Source organism: Erythrolamprus reginae, chromosome 1 (genome assembly GCF_031021105.1).
Source record: "Erythrolamprus reginae isolate rEryReg1 chromosome 1, rEryReg1.hap1, whole genome shotgun sequence".
In the NCBI taxonomy this organism is placed as follows: domain Eukaryota; kingdom Metazoa; phylum Chordata; class Lepidosauria; order Squamata; family Dipsadidae; genus Erythrolamprus; species Erythrolamprus reginae.
Window position 1 is genome coordinate 131,963,021 of NC_091950.1, and position 12,424 is coordinate 131,975,444.

At 35.7% G+C, this 12,424-nt stretch overlaps 1 protein-coding gene across 1 annotated transcript in view; it reads right to left on the reverse strand.

Moving 5' to 3' along the window:
• MUC2 (mucin 2, oligomeric mucus/gel-forming) overlaps positions 1-11,371 on the reverse strand; it is a 78,424-nt gene extending 67,053 nt beyond the window's left edge. The window contains exons 1-8 of the mRNA XM_070765192.1: positions 11,302-11,371; positions 9,488-9,752; positions 7,528-7,642; positions 5,887-5,977; positions 5,037-5,146; positions 3,884-4,100; positions 1,592-1,717; positions 663-780 (exon numbers count right to left, since the gene is read on the reverse strand). Of these exons, the coding sequence (XP_070621293.1) occupies positions 663-780; positions 1,592-1,717; positions 3,884-4,100; positions 5,037-5,146; positions 5,887-5,977; positions 7,528-7,642; positions 9,488-9,752; positions 11,302-11,371 (1,112 nt within the window). The remainder of the gene's footprint in view (positions 1-662; positions 781-1,591; positions 1,718-3,883; positions 4,101-5,036; positions 5,147-5,886; positions 5,978-7,527; positions 7,643-9,487; positions 9,753-11,301) is intronic.
• Positions 11,372-12,424: the final 1,053 nt, after the last annotated feature.

Genomic DNA, 12,424 nt, shown 5'->3' on the forward strand with positions numbered 1-12,424 from the left:
GCTTGACCCACTCCCATGGGGATGAATCTGGTAATCTCCAACAAATACATTCACTTTTCTTTAGGGTTATTTTCTGATCCTAGGTATTTAACTTTCCTTATACCACATAAATGAAAGTTTTCTTAATATTGACTTTGCATGTTTACTCAGTGTAAAATAATACAGTGGTACCTCTACTTATGAACTTAATTCGTTCCATGACCAAGTTCTTAAGTAGAAAACTTTGTAAGAAGAAGCAATTTTTCCCATAGGAAAATGTAAATAGGAATAAGAATACCCATAGGAATCAACGTAAAAGCCAATAATGTGTGCAATTGTGGAAATCACAATTGCACACATTATCACAATTGCACACAAATCACAGGGCAGGTGGAGGCTCTGTTTCCTCCCAGGAGACTCCTAAAGAAGCCCCACAGAGACTTCTCCCTGCCTTTTCCGGTTACAGTTTCAGAGGCTTGGGTTCGTAAGTGGAAAATGGTTCTTGAGAAGAGGCAAAAAAATATTGAACATCCAGTTCTTATCTAGAAAAGTTTGTAAGTAGAGGCATTCTTAGGTAGAGGTATATGATATATAAACCTTGTCCTCATTTTGACATAACAATGATTGGGTTACTCTAAAAATTATTATAAGTGTTAATAGGGAAATTATATTGGCATTCTTACCACTCTTCACACTCATTGGCAATTTGCTGACCAGGGGAGTATATTTTTCCATGAAGTTTACAGTGGCATTGGCTTGTTAATACACATCCATTCCCTGTGATATCATCATATATTGTGCCTGTAATAGTGAAAGAAGAGATTATTAATAATGCATGACAACCAAAATTGCTATTAAAGGGCAAAAAAAGAAAATTCCATTTAATTAAACTACGTTAAACAACACATTACCAATATAAGGAGAATTTCCTAGCTAATTACTACATTTCATTGAAGAGTATGAGTAATAGATTAATGGCAGAAGTGAACAAGCTTTGCAAAGTCTTGTAATGTTCTTAGCATAATTTCTTGAGGTCCTAATTTGAGATGTTTTCTTCGAACATTCTGTTCAGGTCATATTCAAAAACAAACTGTCCCATTAGCCTGATAATGGGATTAAAAAGGAAAAAGGAAACAGACTCCAAAGAAAAAAGCGGGGTGGGTCAAAAGGCCCGCTCATTTTTGACTCTGAGCCGATCCACTGCATCAGGCATCTGAATAATTATCCCCAAGAAAATGTAGAATTCAATTATAATTTTAAAAAGTTTGCCTGCTTTTTTTCTGAGCTTACTAAATGATAGTAATGATAGGAGATCATCACTTTCGCTTAACGCTGAATAATTTTTGTTCATTTCTAATATTGCTACATCAACATTTCTTGAAGGGAAATTACATTTTTTTCACATATATTTTTCTCAGAGTTAAATCTCAGTGAATATACTACTACTTACTGGTATGCTTGTTACTGCAATGAGCACTAATAGTTCACTTACTATTGAAATAAGCACCTATAATTATGACAAAGGACTAATCAACCTGGCCTCAACTATTCAACTTAGTAGAGATTTAAGTTTGAATTTCCCACCCAACCCTTTATGCATTAAAATTGTTACCGTTGGGGCAAAAACAGCCATCCATATAGTGCTCTTCACATAGGTTGCTAATCTCTGGGTGCGAGCAGGTGTCCATACAGGGAGAACCACTTTCCAGGTAAATCATATTTTTGGGACATGACCTCGCTAAAAGAATAAGGCAATGATTAAGAAACATACTTTGTATTTCATGGACAAAAGTCCATTTACCTATGAGGAAAAACACACAACAGAATTGCATTATGGGGAACTATGTTCTTTAAAACCATTGTGTGCTGATTATACCACGTTGTCTGTAAATCCAAATGATTTGCACTGAATCTTGGGCTGCAGTGAGGAGAATAGGTTTGAAAATGAAGATATGAATGATCAAGGTAATTGTTTTCCCCACTGAAATAGAGGTAGCAACTGATTACTTTATGCACAAAAATGGAAGGACACTTTGATTCCCACAATGGATGAATGGTTGCAAAAATTGATGGAGTTAGCAGAGATGGCTAAATTGACTTCTTTGATTAAAGAAAAAAACAGAATTACTTTTGTTTCTACTTGGAAAACACTTTTGGACTTTGTATTTTAGGTGAAAAAACTTTTAAAAGTTTGAAACTTTGATTTTGGTTTGACCAATTAGATAGGTTTATTGTTATTGAAATGGTTAATTTATATTGCAATATAAAGATAAGAAGTATTGATGCTATTATCTTATTCTACTGCACCAAAAGGAGTTGGAAGACAATGCTTTTATTTGTTTATCTATCTATCTATCTATCTATCTATCTATCTATCTATCTATCTATCTATCAATCTATAAATAATAGAAAAGGGAAATGGGGGAAGCAATTATTAGTTATACACAAATGGCAAAAAGAAAACCACAAGCAAGGTGATGAATGTGTATATCACAGCAAGCTTTATTTCTAAAGATTGTAGAAAGTAGCAAAAATAAAGTGTGCAAATTGTAGCAGAAACGTTGTGGGTAATATCTAATCTGCTGTGAAGAATGACAAAAGCAAAATGGGCTATGTATAAGAGCACTGTATAAGTTATAGGAAAATCTATTCGGTGAATAAGGAAAGATATAAAAGTAAATTTAATGAAGTGGGAATGAGACTTAAGCATGCCTGGTAAAACAAGAAGAGACAGGATCAAGAATGAAAGAATAGCAAATGAATGTAGACTGAATACAAAATAAGTGACCAATAGGAAAGAAATCTATTAAGGTGGTTTGAGCATATGGAAAAAATGAATGTGGATCAAACCACAAAACAAAAGGATGGCAATATAGTAAAAAGACAGAGAGTTGAGAAATTTGTATTTAAAGTGGGGAAAGGGCAGAGTTGTATACATCAAAATGTAACTAATTTAATGTTTTATGGGTGTGATGAAAACAAGGCTGGTTTGCAAGAATTTAATTCTTGAGTGGGATAGCCAACATGCATTACTATAAATTAGATACATGTACACCTTTGCTTTCCTTTTTCATGCTGTTACTTTCTTTGATTACTATTTTGTTCTTTTTTTATGCTTTGAATAATTTGGCCAGAAATATCATGGTGGATATGGATTGGTGGATGGATGGATGGATAACCAACTCCATACCCAGGCAGATGAAATAATATATCGGTATCCTTTGTGAAAGTTTTCACATTTTTAAATGTTATTAATGTAATATGCTGCCCTGAGCCCTCAGGGAGTTGGTGGCATATAAATTCAAATAATTAAATTAAATTATTAAATATAAGACCACTGATGGCTGGTTTTTGTTTTTTGTTTATAGTCAGTTGACAATTTACAAAGAAGTTTATGGAGAGGGGCGGCATACAAATCTAATAAATTATTTTTTATTATTATTATTATTATTATTATTATTATTATTATTATTATTATTATTATTATTACTACTACTACTACTACTACTACTACTACTACTACTACTACTACATTGGTTGACTTCTCCTGCATTTCAAAGGGTTTTAATTTTCCTTATTTTGTTTTTACACTTTTTGTGGGTCAGATTAGTTCCCAAGAAACCGATTCTTTATGGGAATGGACTGAAATAAATAATCAATGATGGGGGATATTAAGGAGAAACATATTTGGGATAAAAGATGGAGGATTTTCGGGGACATTTTGACATAAAATAAAGGAGTCGCAGTAGCCACAACTGCACTCTGTTAATTTTTTTTCAACTTCATTTTGCTCTAGATGCTGCCCAGACTCACACTGTTCAAGTTAGGCAGCCTTATAAATCCAATCAATCAATCAATCAATCAATCAATCAATCAATCTGATCTAAGCCAGTTTGCTACTTACGGCAGAGCTGAGGGGTCCTCCAATTCTGAGGTCTGCCACCAGCATGAGAACACTGTCGTGAATATTCAGAGATGGTGCTGCAGGCACAGAAAGAGTCCTTTCCATCTTGACAAGCACATCTGTCCTGCATACAAGCCTGGACATACAGTTCTAGATTCAGGCGATTCTGGCAGTCTGCAAATGCTGGTGAAGTTAGGAGACTTTCACATTCTTCACGCTTGAAAGGGAAGAAAACAAAGAATAGGTGTCTCCCTTACATTGCCTTTCCAATGATAATGATGATGATGATGATGATGATGATGATGATGATGATGATGATAATAATAATAATAATAATAATAATAATAATAATAATAATAATAATAATAATAATAATAATAGAATTTATCAAACCTGTAAAACCAAAATTGTGCGTTCAGGTTTTAGGGTTGTGAACTATGAGCCATTGCTCTCAATAAAATCTGCTCTGGAGCCCAAACAGCCAGGATTAGAGGCTGATCTAAGGTGTACCCTATGTGGCCTAGAGTAGAGCTCTTGCTTCACAATCAGGAGATTGTGAGTTTGATCCTAGGTGGAGGCAGATGTAGGAACCTCTGCTTTGGCAACAGGTTGGACTAGATCAGTGATGGCAAACCTTTTTTTCCTCTGGTGCAGAAAGAGTGTGTGTGTGTGCTATCGCTCATGTGGGAGTGCCCACACCCATAATTCAATGCTTGGGGAGGACGAAAACAGCTTCTCCACCCCCACCCCCGAAGGCCCTTTGGAGGCTGGAAATGGCCTGTTTCACAATTTCTGGTGGGCCCAGTAGGCTTGTGTTTTGCCCTCCCCAGGCTCCAAAGGCTTCCCTGGAGCTGGGTAGAGGGTAAAAATGCCCTCTCCCATCTTCCCAGAGGCTCTCTGGAAGTGAAAAACACCCTCTCAGAGCCTCTGTGCAAGCCAAAAATCAGTTGACCGGCACACAAACACATTGGAGCTAAGCTAGGACAACGGCTCACGTGCCAGCAGATATGGCTCCACGTGCCACTTGTGGCACCCATGCCATAAGTTCGCCATCACTGGACTAGATGATCTACAAGGTCACTTCCAACTCTGTTAATCTGTTAAATCTGATCTCTCCATATTTCTAAGAATCCATGATGGTTTGAGAACTTACATGCTGCTTGCACAGTTCAATAGGCTTTGTCTCATCAGGGTCTACACATTTTGTTCCGGGCTTATTAACTTTTTGTAGGTTTCCAAAAGTGATTGAGTTGTAGCTTAATCCTATTAGAAACAACAAAGGTGTATTTAAACAATCTCATTTTTATCTTATGTTTCTTAGCATCCTGATAAGCGAAAGGAACCATATATGATAAATCAGCTAACTATAGAGGAATGCACGTTGTGGTGTTATGGATACCACAAAATGTATTTTGAGAAGGAAGACAGATGATCAATAGAAATGCTGAAAAAAATGTTTTCCTGTACATTAAATAAATTAGGTTACAAAACATTCTAGTTTTGTATCTAGTTTTGCTTGCAAACCATGATTTCTTATTCTACAATACATTCAGCTGGAACGGGCTGTTAAAATCTTTTATAGTTGGTGCTCATATACTTAAAGATCTGTTTGGATGTGCTTTTTTTCTCATTCCATTTTCATGGAAGAATGCATGAACCTGAGAATTTAACATAGATTGAGTGGAAGTAATACATACAGTTGGTAAAGTGAATTCCATTGCCCTTGAGTTCCCCTAACCATATTAAAAACAGATTTAATTAAACAGTGGACAATATTATATTAAATAGTAAATCAGGTTCTGCTAACTTAGTTTAATGAACTCATAATTTAGTTAAAATTTAGAATATAAGTCATTGTACATTCTCATTTACAAACTAATTTGCCTGGAAAAAAATAAGGTATTGCATGTGTGATTTAAACTATAATTTGACTGTCAGTTCTGCATTTAAATCATGTTCCCCAGTTTGTAGTAGAATGCTTTCTGTACTATTGCTCTACTTACCATCTGAGATGAATTCATTGTAGATACTTTGTCCATTATAATCTCCACAAAGGCCACAAGTATAATTGTTGAATTTAGAGTCAAGCTCAATCTACATTGAGGAAATAAAATCAGAGTATTTTGATTGATGGTAGTGATTCAGTATCTCAAGCATATTTCTTTCTCTTTTTTTAATATGCTGAGATCCTTTAGCAAGATTGCTTAAAATAATGTACAATCATTTCACAGTTATGATCATTGCAGCTTCATCCATGGTCGTGTGATTTACATTTGAATGCTTGAAACTGGTTCGTATTTATGACCGTTACTGTGTCCCAAGGTTGTATGATTCTCTTTTGTCACATTTTGACCAGCAAAGTTAATGGGAAAGCCAGATTCACTTAACAACCATGTTACTAATTTAACAATTGCAGTGATTCACATTAACAAATGTGGCAAGAAAAGTCATAAAATGGGAGTAACTCACTTAACAAATTTCTCATAACCTAAATTCTGGACTCAATTGTAATCATAAGTCAAGGACTACCTTTATGAATGCTGATTTTCCTAAAGCAATTCTCTGATACAGAACAGGATATTTTGCAACAGGACAGATTTCTAATGCTAACTCTTTATCTGAATAATCTGATGTATGAAAATGCCTTACAAGCTATGCTGGCTCAAATTGTATTCAGCATAGCCTAAAGGTAACCAGTAGGATAGAATTATTGTAAAACCTATCATAGGTACTAGGGGAAAAAAACACGGAGTATCCGAGTATGAGCTATAGTGGTATAGTGGTTAGAGTGCAGTACTGCAGATGACTTCTGCTGACTGCAAGCAGTTTAAATCTCACCACTGGCTCAAGGTTGACTCAACCTTCCATTCTTCCAAGATCAGTAAAACAAGGACCCAGATTGTTAGGAGCAATATGCTGACTCTATAAACCAGTGATTTTCAACCTTTTTTGAGCCGCGGCACATTTTTTACATTTACAAAATCCTGGGCACACCACCAACCAAAATGACACAAAATGGCACTCTAACACAGTACATATTATACATGTAGTTAATAATATACACCATCAGGATAGACATAGCCAGCTGAGGCTGAGGCTTCATCTAGTGGTGGCAACATTTACTTCCAGTCCTGACCAGGATTAGAAATTGGGACCATGGGGAGGAGTAGCAGCTTCAACTACTCGGCACAGCCACACAATGACAAGTGTGCGGCAGCCCAAGCGGGGACCTTCCTGGTGTGGATGAGAGGCAGCCTGCTATTGGTTTATCGCTAATGGTCAGGAAGAATTCTAGAAGGAGATTGGTCAGTGAGCGTTCCTTGTGCCTCCACTCTTCCTGCCGCTGATAGCTGGAGGGATTGTGAGGGGAAGGTTTATGTTTGGATGGAGGTGGCTGGCGGTGGGCTGGATAAATGGCCTATGCGGGCCATATCCAGCACACGGGGATAGTTTGGGAAGTCATGTTTAATTTCCCCACGGCACACCTGACCATGGGTCATGGCACACTAGTGTGCTGCAGCACACTGGTTGAAAAACACCGTTATAAACCACTTAGAGAGGGCTGTAAAAGCACTGCAAGTCTAAGTGCAATTGCTATCCATTGCCTGTGTAATATATATATCAGCCAGAAGTTGACATCATACCATCAAAGCATCTGCTTGGTTCCATATCAGAATTAGGCCCACTTTTGCATAGACTTTAGTATATATATTGTTCATCTCAATCAGGACTCCAGAACCATAATATGGAGTTTTTACTCTGTAGAGAAGGACGACATAAAAGTACATACATTTGTTTCAATTGCAATGGACAACTAAAGCATTAGAAGTCAATCACAGACACATAAGTCTTCACAGAAGCTGACATATGATGTTACAGTATCTGTGAGTTCATCCATGTCTGCAGAGGTATCTTCAAAAATATTCCAGTCCGTGCAGTCAAAGTAAGCCTGTAGCTTTAACTTCTCTTCAAGTTTTCATTGATTTAATTGTTGGTTTTGTGGCTTTAAATCTTTGTCTGTAAGCAGGTACAAGATGAATCATGCAATGATCAGAGTGGCTCACAGATGCTCATGGTAAGGACCGATAAGCATCTTTTCGTGTTGTGTAGCAGTGGTCTAAAGTATTCTTGCCTCTGGTGGACAATTGACATGCTGAAAATATTTTGGAAGCGCTTTCCTTAAGTTACCTTTATCAAAATTACCTAGAACAATGGGCAATGAATCTGGATATTTGGCTTCAGTTTCCATAATCAGATCAGCTAGAGTTCGTAAAGCCTTGTTTACATGGCTGTTGGAGGGATATACACCACAATTAGTAGAAATGATGTGAACTCAGGTGGAGAATAAACAGGTTTGCAGTTAATAGGTTTTCCCTGTGCTATGCTGAGCAGGATCTTATATAAAGGTTTCCTAGTCAATTGCAGTATTTGCCGCAAAGTAAAATATTAGTCAACCCTAGAATAATGGAACAGGTCATATTACAGGAAAAGGGAAATATTAAGATTCATTAAGAGAATGAATATGTTTTCTTAAACCAATTACCCAACATTTACCATGGTTTTAAAATTCAATAATCTGGTCAGGAATGTAAAATGCTAATTAAAGAAGAAAAGCTACCAACACTTATCTCACCTATGCTACAGGAGAAAAACAATTAAAGCTTCTATACCAGTATATGGAACCAGTATATCTACTGACTAGTCTAGCCTTCTAATGCTTCTAATCTTCCCGCTTTATATACAGCATGAATTTGGATGGATCTCTAGTAATGATCATTCAATTTTAAGTCAAAATCCCTTAATAATATAGGAAAATGTAGATATTGTCAGATTGGAGTGTTTGTAGCATATAGAAATTCAATGCTGTTGCTTGAAGGTTACACATGGAATTCTAGTAAAGTTCAGTGTAAAGAGAGCCTATGCAATGGATTAATATAGACATAATTTCTCTTTCAGTATAACCTCTTTCTCTCTATATCAGTTGCATTTTTATAAGTTGACATTATATTGTTTAATTAACAAGTGTTCTAAAAGTCAACAAGTGAAGCTAGTATAAAACAATGAGTAACTGAATGTGGAAGGTAATTGGGTGAAATGTGACCAGATGAAAAGTTGAAAAATATTTTTCTCCTCTAGATTGAGAATGAAATTGCTGACAACAATATTGAAGCATATTAAAGTTCAACAGTCCAAGATCTGGCTTCATTATTAGGCTCTACACTGTTTAATAGTAACAGAGGTGTGCAAGCCTTAGAAGTAGTGACTAAAACTTGTATTGCCTCAAGATGTTTTTCCCAAACAATCATGCCAAATTCAGTCCAAATTTTTGCTTTAGTTGAAAACTGGTGATTATCTGTGTAAGTATAGACTCCCTGAAGTCATTTCACATCTCTTATTCTAACTTATTTTGTAGTTACTTCAAACTTTGATCAAAGCAACATTTCTTTTGAAAATGTAGCTTAAGTTTCTACACAACATAGTTTCAGAATGTTTTGGGGCCCTAGCTTCTTCTATATTAAAGCTTCTACAGTGAAATTTTTGTGAAAGATTTTCAGAATTCAAAGCTTGCATGCTTGGCAACATAGCCACATCAGAGGAACTTACATGCGCTCATCTACTGTAACCATCTTGTGTGTGAGGTAAATAGCAACATCTTTGATTGTAACAAGAACATATTGGATATTAGGGTGACCTTGATCACTCTGTTCACGCTGGATATGAACAGAGAACTCTTTATAGCTTTCTCGGCAGTCTGAAGCAAAGTTGTAATCACAGACCCCAGGAAATTGATAAAAATCTCCATCAAAAGTTTTGAAATGGTTGTTTCCCCAGGTGCTGCAGACAAAGTGGCCATGGTTAGATTTTCTTACTGAAAAGACAAAAATGTAATGACAAATAACCATTAAGGACTATTATGAAACAAAAAAAACCATTTAAACAACTTTAGAATGGGGAAAGCTTGCCAGTATTAAATGTTTGACTGAAATTGTTGTTCTGCACACCAGAACAACTAGGACAAAGGACAGCTTTTTCCTGAATGCCAGCACCCTGGTAAACAACTAATTCCCACAACACTGTCAAATTATTTACTAAGACTGTTTTACTATTATTCTTCTCATTCTTCCTAGTTCCTATCTCTTCCCACTTATGACTATAACCATGTTGTTTGTATCTGTTTTATTTCTTTCCTAGTACGATTTGATTGCTTATTAGTAACCTATAACTATCATATCTTATGATTCTTGATGAATGTATTTGTTAATGTACACTGAGAGCATATGCACCAAAGACAAATTCCTTGTGTGTCCAATCACACTTGGCCAATAAAGAATTTTATTCTGTTCTAAATTTTAGCATTTTATATTACCATTTTTGATTGCATCATCTCAAAAAATATGTGCCCAAAGAGCACGGAAAAGAGGCACAAATATTGGCCTTTTTGTAGTATAACAAGATCTTTGCACTATGGGAAGCAGAAGGAGAGTGTTACCTATTAATGTGAGTAATTAATGGACTTGGATGGTAGTGCAATACTGAAGCATTTAAAACAAAATTGCTACCACTTATATCAAATAGGATATAATTTTTAATTAAAAATTGTAATTCAAAATAAAAAAAGTTACAGATTTGAGTTATATTCATTAACAGAAGGAATATTTAGATAAGTCTTGCTGTATTTGCAGGACCTTAGCATTAGAAGATTATGAAGAAATCAGAATCGGTATCCCAGTGCTGAAATGAACATTATAGTACCGCAAAATGATACCCTCCCTACTAGTATTGTTAATATTATGTTTATTATGATCACTGACCAGAATTGAACAAGATAATAGCAGATGGAACAAAATTAAACAAAATAATTTATATCACTAACGCAGTTAAAGTGCATCTGGTTTAACAAATTCTGTAGTAAATATTGATCACTGAATCTTACTAGCCAGATTAACAATCACTCTACATAGAATAAATGCTTAGATACTTCATTAAATAAGACGTGGTAAGATGCACTTTGCATCTTATAGATACATAGATTCAATAAACTCTGTGACAAATACCATAAGCCAAAATCTACTATGCCTTAATATTGGCAATATATTCATTCATATCATGCAGAATATTCTCTTGTTACAAACACCCAATACCTTCCATATTTTCCAAGCACTATGACAGGGGTCCCCAATCTTGGCAACTTTAAGACTTGCGGACTTCAACTCCCAGAATTCTCGAGTCAGCATAGTTGGCTGGAAAATTCTGGAAGTTGAAGTCCACAAGTCTTAAAGTTGCCAAGATTGAAGTCCTCTGCCCTACATAATCATTGAAGAATTTGAAAGCCTGTCTGATATGCATTCTAGCAATCTTTGAGTGCTCTTTAGGCTGCCCATTAACCACTTCTGTAGCATATTTGTTAAACCACTTACCTGTTTTAATTTCACTTGCATAGCAAAGTACCAACCCTAGCAAAAACAGGCTGGTAACCTCTGGCCCCATGGTGGCTACAAGTGCAAGGCAAGAACCAATCTACAACCTTCCTTTATATAATGCCCATTGGCTCTATCCATCCCACCAGAAGGGAGGAGGAGGGGTCAGGTGTTTGTACAATGTTTGTTAACTTTCAGAAAGTAAACAGACCTGAATTTTTCATTGTAATACCTGTAATCTAACATTCAGGAAATAGAATAATATTTTTTTTATTTATTGGTTCAGTTATCATGCAATTACCCTTTTTATGGCCTTTTTATATTTTATTTCTCAGAAGGATGCTGGATTTTCTTTCATAGCACCCAAGCTTAATTTAATGCATCTCTTAATTGTAGGAAATAGATGCTCAATGTAAGAATAATTTATTTAAGAATAGCATGTGAACCTAGAAACACATTTTTTTTTTTCTGAATAAGAACTAGTTATATTTCTCAAATGCTAAGATTTAGCCTTTGGAACAGGATTGTTGTTATCAGAAAATTAAGACACCAACATTGTTTATTGATTAGCAATATTAGTATAATGGTAGATCCAAAGAACATATACTAATTCCATGCATCTGAAAAGAGGTTAATTTATTATTAAAACGCCATACTCATAGAGCCATTAATCTCATTTTGCATGACTATTTTCTTCCAAGTTAGGGGGAAGCATTCTTTGAAAGCTTCAGAAACTTTGAAAGTGGCACTGTGGAATGTCCCTCAAAGAAATAAACTGCATTTATACACTCAAGTCTTTTGGTTTGCTTCTAGATAGATGCTGGCACAGAACTGAAGAAAAATAGGATTTAATTCTAAATAGGATATCATGTACTTGTGCCAGCAGCTATGAAAAAAGAACATTCTCAGCTTTCATACTGGCAAAATAACATCTTTATTCTCTTTTGTTAAAGTATACAAGAGATTCATCTCAAGTTCTCCCAGAAGTTTTGAACAATCAAAGGGCAAGGAGATCCTCCACTAGGTCCTGCATTTCCAGAATTACACTCTTAGATCTAACCCAGGGATGGCATTCATTTTTTTTTACTACCGGTTCTGTGGGTGTGGCATGGCGTGGCTTGGT